At 37.2% G+C, this 7739-nt stretch overlaps 1 protein-coding gene across 1 annotated transcript in view; it reads left to right on the top strand.

Moving 5' to 3' along the window:
- The first annotated feature begins 840 nt into the window (after positions 1 to 840).
- The window catches only part of LOC149848956 (Zinc finger protein 622), a 28426-nt gene continuing 21527 nt past the window's right edge, over positions 841 to 7739 (top strand). The window contains exons 1-3 of the mRNA XM_089998258.1: positions 841 to 1010; positions 3856 to 4455; positions 4530 to 4699. Coding sequence (XP_089854384.1) covers positions 906 to 1010; positions 3856 to 4455; positions 4530 to 4699 — 875 coding nt within the window. The 5' untranslated portion in view covers positions 841 to 905. The remainder of the gene's footprint in view (positions 1011 to 3855; positions 4456 to 4529; positions 4700 to 7739) is intronic.

The following is a 7739-nucleotide window of genomic DNA, read 5'->3' as shown; positions in this document are numbered from 1 at the left end:
CAACTGTACCAGACTCCAATGCTAAGTGATGCCGACACACACGAGAATACGAGCCCCATGTGCTTATATACGTGGTGCTCATTCGGACCCCCAAACACGAGGAAGAACACACAACACTCTCTCCCTTTCTTCTCAGAGTTCATATTTCATGATATATATTGAAACTGATACAGGAAAAACCAAGACCTCTGAAGGTTAGAATTCAAATCCTATTATTTCAAGCTTTGATTTTTTTTTCCATGTGCGAATGAGCCCGATCTAACTAATTTTGCTCATTTAGCTCGAGTTCCTTGTGAGTTACAACTCAACTCAACTTGCTACATATATCAACAAGGCAAACTTGAACACCTCAAGCTCGCATTGTTTGGCTTGTTTATGTATTCTTTAGTCGTGCCATATTGCCATTAACTAAACTCGAGTTAAGAGTTTCATTCGTACTAGGGATGTCACGGATTGTTTCAGGGTCGGATATCCCACTGAATTTGGATCCGGTTTAATTGGACAGATAGAGCAGGCTTCACATGATTGATAACCCCGTCTTCGGATTCAATATGCAGTTTTGCATCCGAATCTGAGCACGAGCCAGATCCAAATTGAACCTATAATTTGAACCGGTTATATATATATATATATATATATATATATATATATATATATATATATATATATATATATATATATATATATAAGAACATGAAAGCATAGCCGGCTCCGGTGTACCTTTTCCTATCTTCTCTGAATCCGAATCTGATTAGGCAAAGATTGTGATTTAGCGATCCCTACGTCTCAAACCGAGTCGGACCCATTTAAATCAACGCATCACCGACTGTACGCGTCCTCCCATCTTTTTTGGGTGTCGTTTCCTGCAACCTCAGAACCTTCATACAGTAGAGAGAATTAGAGAGATGCCTGGGTTCACCTGCAACGCTTGCAACTCGGAGTTCGAGTCGGACGCGGAGCAGAAGCTCCACTACAAATCCGAATGGCACCGCTACAACCTCAAGAGGAAGGTATCTCTCTCTCTCTCTCGTTTTGCCCTAATTGGTTTAGGTCTTTTATATATTCCGAAATTGGGAATTGGTGGGTTCGTGATATTGGAAACTTCGGTTTTGTTTCTTTTAGGGCACGATAACGGGATACTTTGTTTGCTTTTTACGTTTAAGAATCAGTGAGAAGAGGATTAATAATTGAAGTTGTTTTGGTTTATCGTTTGATATTTATCGAGGGTAATACGATGTACCGAAGCGTTTGATAGTCGGGTATCGGTGATCGTTGAGAACCGATGTGTTTGTGCCAGCGGAGACGGTTTATTCGCGGTTCTTTTGTGAAGATATCTGGTGTTAAATCATCGGAGCTAGTGGATGTTGTTCCGATTTCTTGCATTTCGATAATGAAGCGATAATCAATTAAAATTTGCTTTTGATCGATGGATGCGCATCTAATAGCAATAACGAGTGTGCTCGTATCGTTATACCGATATGTATTGGGTAGTTGCAAATTGCTGCTAAGGGTGATGACGAGCTGATGATGCTCTGTATTATGTCTCAGCACCTTCAACAAGCTATAAAGTTCTGTTCCATCTCTCTAGATTATATGAGATTCCCTTTGGGAGATATGTAACTTTCTAGATTGTGTTTCCTTTTGTATGCACGGTTCTATCTGTATTGGATTAACGTACAATGAATGGAGTTTTTACAGTGTTTTCATTGCTCGTCAACTAAACTATTAAATGATTTAAGGTGCCTTTGGAAACTTGTTCATGAGGTATTTTAAACATGTATTTTTACTGCCATTTTGAATGCCTTCTCTATAATATTCTTCCATTATTATGTGTGTGTATTACCTTTACATGCTGGAACTCTTATTAAGTGAACTTGGTGGTAGAGAATTTGAATTGGAAACGTTTTCTATCTGTAATCATTTTGATTCAAATATCTGAGTGCTTGTAAACCTTTTCTCCGTTGGAACTCATCTCAGACAGATCTCTTGTTCTCTTTTACAATTTATGGTAGCTATAGTTTTTGACGTACAGAAGAGACAGAACTTCATTTTTTGTTCATCCTGTGATGGTCAGCACTGCTATCATAAACACATCATTTTGTTGTAGACCCCAATAACCAATCAAAAAGGTCATATCTAAGTTAAAAACTAAAATTTTTAGCCAGTGAATGATAGCGATGAGGATGGCATCTTTGAGAAGAGGTTATAAGTAGCTGTTTGTTGCAACAGCAGATCACAATTTTAATAGTATTATTCTTGGTTACCGCTTTGAATGTCATCTTATGCCAGCTACCTTTGTTAATTAGATACTTTGTTACTTCAATTGAAAACGTACTTATCTGGGCACCCAATTGGTTGAAAAACTTGTCATGCCTATTCATAGTCTTGGTAAGGTTGGTATTAGCTATCGCATAGGGTGATTACATTGTTCATGATTTTGATTCATGCACCATCTTCCATCATCTATTTGCTCATCTTATTGTGTCACATTACTTTTTGTTTGGTAGACGGCTTCTAGATTGCATAAGGAAATTTTCTATTTATGACTGTACTTGTTTGGTATTCCCCAGACGAAGGATATGAATACACCTGCTCTTGGTTTTCTAGAAGTTTTGAATACTTATTATATGATCTAAATTTTAAAAAACAATATTAGCATTAATATATCTATCTCTCTCTCTCTCTCTCTCTCTCTATATATATATATATATATATATATATATATATATATATATATATATATATAATGAAAACCACCCTGATGGACTGATGGATGCGTGAAAATGATCCCATATATAGGTAATGGATCAGGTCTTGATCAGGTCATATTCAAAACCAGTCTGACCCATAGCAATGAAGTACCAGCACCAAAACTAGTGTTGTCATGGCTCCACACAGGTACAGCGTTCAACACTCTTCCAGAAGTACTCTTGTTACATAGGTTGAGATTGTGAGTAGGTGCTCTGCAGTCACTGAATGTTTTTTTGTTCATTGAAGAATCCTGTGATAAGAGATGCACTAGGATTGTTATGGGTACCTTTTAGTGGAGCATTAATGAAAGATTCCTGCTTATGGGTCCCATAGAGCTCAGAATGTGGTGTTCAGGCCTTGTGAGATTATGAGCCTTTCATTCCTTTAATAAAAAAGATTTCTTCTCTGTGTTATAAATGTTATGGTTTTAGAGAAGGTTAGGATTGGCATAAGACCAGTTGTCAATGGCCCATTCCAAGCCCAAATTCTGGAGTTACTCTAATGCATAAAGGGTTCTACTTAAATGTATTTTCCTTCAATGCTTGAGATTAATGGTGCTTATTGCGATAGGTGGATGACAGTTTTATGGCCTATATGCATCAATAATTCCTATTATCAAGTACCATCTATTTTGAGATAAATAGCCGCTATACTGGTTATCTACTTGTAATATTAGATCATGTTAGTTTTCATTCACCAGAGACTAGATCCTTTTCTTTTTTAAATGTATCAGTTCGAACACTGGTTTAATCTAGTAGTAGAAAGGAGGGGAAAGTCCAAGATAGATCTAATTAGTAATTTTACAGGAGCAAAAATGATGACTATGCCATAACTGGGTTAGGAGGCAGAAAGAGAGAGGGAGTGAGGGGGGAATGAAGAACAATTACTGCTTTGTTGGGTCCATAGATGAAAGCTAGGCAAGACAAAATCATTAAAATCTGTCAAAATCATAAATCAATCAGCCGTTATCATTGACAACCAAAAATATGTTGCGAGTATAGTTAATCTATAAGATAAATCTGTTAGGATTGGATTCACAAACCTTAAAGTAGTTGAGAAGTTGTGTAATTACCTGTCTATGTAACTCTGACCATGTTTGATCAGGTTGCTGGAGTTCCCGGTGTGACAGAAGCATTATTTCAAGCAAGGTTAACAGCATTAGCTGAGGAGCGGAAAAAGCTGGATGAGACCCGCATGCAATATACATGCACACTTTGCAGTAAGGAGTATAGAAGTGCCAAAGCTCATGCTCAACATCTCAAGTCACGGAGTCACATAATGCACACTCAGCAGGGCGGAGACACTCAAAGTTCAGGGATCACTGTAATTAAACCACGTCCAGACCATATGAGCAGCAAGCCAACCCCTCTTGGCAAACGCTTCACTCAGAAAGATGTGGAAAGCGATGAGAGTGAAGACAGTGAAGAAGAATGGGAAGAGGTTGACCCTGATGATGCCACTATTCATGAGGCAGCTGAGGCTATGATGAATCTGAATATGAAGGAAATTGCTGCTGCTTCTGATCTTATTGAGAGCCTTGACGATGCAAATTGGGATCCGTCACTGTGCTTTATTTGTGACTTGAATCCAGATAACACTGTAGAAAGCTGTGTGGAACATATGCATAAAGTACATGGTTTTTTTATTCCTGATGCTGAGTATCTAAAGGATCCTAAAGGCCTTCTTACATACATTGCTATGAGGGTGAGCATGTCCTCTTAGGTGAATTTTATGATGTTGTACTGTTGCAGTGTATTCTGAAATTTCTCATTTCTCAGGTAACGAGAGATTTTGTCTGTCTATATTGCAATGACAAACGACAATCTTTTGCTAGCTTAGAAGCTGTGAGGAAGCACATGATATCAAAATCTCACTGCAAAGTGAAATATGGAGAGGGTGGTGACGATGAGGATGCTGAGTTGGAGGAATTCTATGACTACAGTAGCAGGTATTTCATTTTTCTTAGAAATCTCTGTTCAAGTCCTGATATCTATTAGCACTGAGCCATTAGTTCATTATGCATTTGTCAGTTTGTCTGTTTTACCCTTGAGTTCTCATTCTTGTATGCTAAATAATTATGTTGTACCTCAAGTTTGCAGCTTTGTTTCCCCCAGTTCTGCTTGGTTTGAATAATCATGTGATTAAATACCTTTTTTTTATTCTTGAATAATTTTAATATATTTTTCATCATCTTCACATTCCAATCAAACTTGAATGGGGTCGTTCTCTTTACATGTCAAGTAAATTCTAATGGGGCATGGAAGCTTTTACTACAATTCTTGATGAATGCTATATTCTGCTATATGCAGGATCCATATTAATTGCCACTGACACAATATTTGCCACACCACATTTAAGGCTTCTTATGCTTCAGCTTGCTGAAACACTCCAGAAAAGATTATTCATTTGTGATGTCAGACAACTTAGAAGCATCTTCATATTAGATGCCAAAAGCTGGCCTGACTTTGTAAATTACTTGCAGGATTTATTGACAATCCTGTAATTAGTTGTGTGGGAGTTAGCTTAAATGTTAATGAGTTCACCGAGTCTAAGGATCCTCATGTTGCAAACCACTTATCAGGATTTAACTGTCAAGCAAGCAATAAGTTGCCCAGAAGTTGGCTTAAATCTTGCCAAGTTACCTGATGTAAAGAACTACCATGTTATAAAGCTGTGGATGCTGTACTTGCATTATTTCAGACATTTTCTTGATACTTGATTTAGAATCGCACTAGAACCTTCACATAAATCCATCACCGGATTTATAGGAAGATCTACCAAACTATGGCTATTACGATTTATCTAGGGAAAAACGGGAAAATGCAGGAAAAGAAATAGAAATAGCAGGAAATTCAAATAAACTGGAATTATCTTATCCTCCTTTTAAAGAAGATTTCTTAATTCTATTCAGAACAAACTACTCATTATGATAAACTTCTAAAAAGCTAAAACTATCTTAAAATGTGGATCAAATACAATGTCCAAAAACCCAAAATAAACTAACATAGATGGATCTAAAAATGTTCCAATGGATCCCGGGTTGCTCGGCTCCGCTCCTACATCATTCTCCCTGGGTTGGAGAAGACTTGCCTTCAAGTCTGGATCCCACCTGTGTTTCTTCCAATTTTATTCCACCTTGTGGGTTATGGGCCCACAATATGGAATTGGGTCTCTTTGCTGCTCCAGAAGATGAGTGGATCAAACAGGATCTGCCTGGAAGCCTAGGATGTTGTTCTTCTCAAACCATCCATGGTCATCTGGATCTTTATGCCAATTTGGATCAAATGAATCCAGAGCCAGTTTGACCCAATGTGAAGAAGTCGATAAGCAGACGACCTGGATCTCCCACTCCATCATTCCACGCTCCACATGATGTTGATCTGAGGTTCTAGGACGAGATTGGTTTAGATAAGATGGTTGTACGTAAGCTTTGGATCTGGGTATGAAGTATTGGATCCAGAACAGATTTGGGTATAGATGGGTTTCAGGGAAGTTCACTTTGGATAGGATCAATTGGGGTCTGGGACTAAGTCTACAACATCAACAACAACAACAACAACTACGCCTAAATTTAGTTTATTTTGGTTTGGAACTTTGGGGCTTAAAGTGGTTTGAGATAGATCCAATAAAATAGGTTTAGATCCATTAGGAGATTTTGGATCTAAATTTTCTTTAATTGGATCCGAGTCTTCAGGAAGGTCCTAGGTAGGTTTTGGAAGAGGTTTCAAAGAAGGCTCTTTTGAATTGGGCTGCTCATGGGTCTCACCTAAGTGGATCTGGATGGGTATGATACAAATATGATATGGTTCATCAATAAACTTGGTTTTCATTAATTTCTTCATCTTAGACCATGTTGGATCTTTGGTCATTCCCTTGTCCCCACGTTCTCTTTATAATTCAAACCACCAAAATTTAGCTTCCAAATGCAGTTGAGTGGATGCCAAAGTGACTACTAAAATCTGGGAACTGGTAATGCTTGAATAAGTCATCCATCACACAAGTCCACTAGGTGAGGCTTGTAATAAAAGAAGAAAAATACAGGTAGATGCCTTTTTTGGGCTTACAAGAACACAATGACCACTTATGGGTCAATACGAAAGAACATTCACATAAGCCACTTCTAGGCTGCAAACACAATCTTATTGAGAGAATGAGTGCTTGAGAAATCAATACCCCATCTAAGGGGAACACCCTATTGACCATTACAAAAACAAAATTTACAAAACAGAAAAAATAAAGGAAACAAAAAACATACAAAGACACAAGTGCCCCTAGTAGGCACAGCCTATACAGTGAAAAGACTAAAATATCCTTATTGAGTATTAGTCATTACAATGATATGAACATATGTATCATATATATATATATATATATATATATATTTATATGCTATGTCACATGGGTGCGGGTGCGGGTGCGGGCGCGGGTGCGGGTGCGGGTGCGGGGATTCGACACTTCCAAAAAACCCGGGTGTGGGGGTGCAGCAGGGGCAAAAATGTAAAAAATATATATATATATATATATATAATTTTGAAGTTTTAACAGTTTAACATTTAACAGTAAACATTCTCATAAACTCATAATATGATTCATCATGCATGCAGTATATCAACCTAAATATCAAATTATCGATCAAATAAGTAAAGCAATTACATAAATCGACCTAAATATCAATCAAATAAGTATTGCATAAAAGAACTAAATTACATACCAAAGTATATCCTGATGAAGTAATGGATGCTAATAATTTTCTTCTTCATCATCAAATGCATCATTAGAAGGAATACTGGGCTCAGCTAAATCCATGTTTGTTACGTTGAATTCATGTTCTCCCTCGAAATCACACTCTTCTGGGTTTACATTCCAAAATTTGGATGTTCCTTGTCTGCATTATAAACCCAATTTGAAAATGATAAATACAATACAAGTATATTTAAATGAAAACTAAGAAATAATCAAATAACTAAGAGAACAAATTAGTACCTGTA

Source organism: Nuphar pumila, chromosome 1 (assembly GCF_984573655.1).
Source record: "Nuphar pumila chromosome 1, dmNupPumi1.hap1.1, whole genome shotgun sequence".
Classification (NCBI taxonomy): Eukaryota; Viridiplantae; Streptophyta; class Magnoliopsida; order Nymphaeales; family Nymphaeaceae; genus Nuphar; species Nuphar pumila.
Note: the sequence above shows the minus strand (reverse complement) of the source record. Positions and strands in the feature narration are given on the sequence as shown.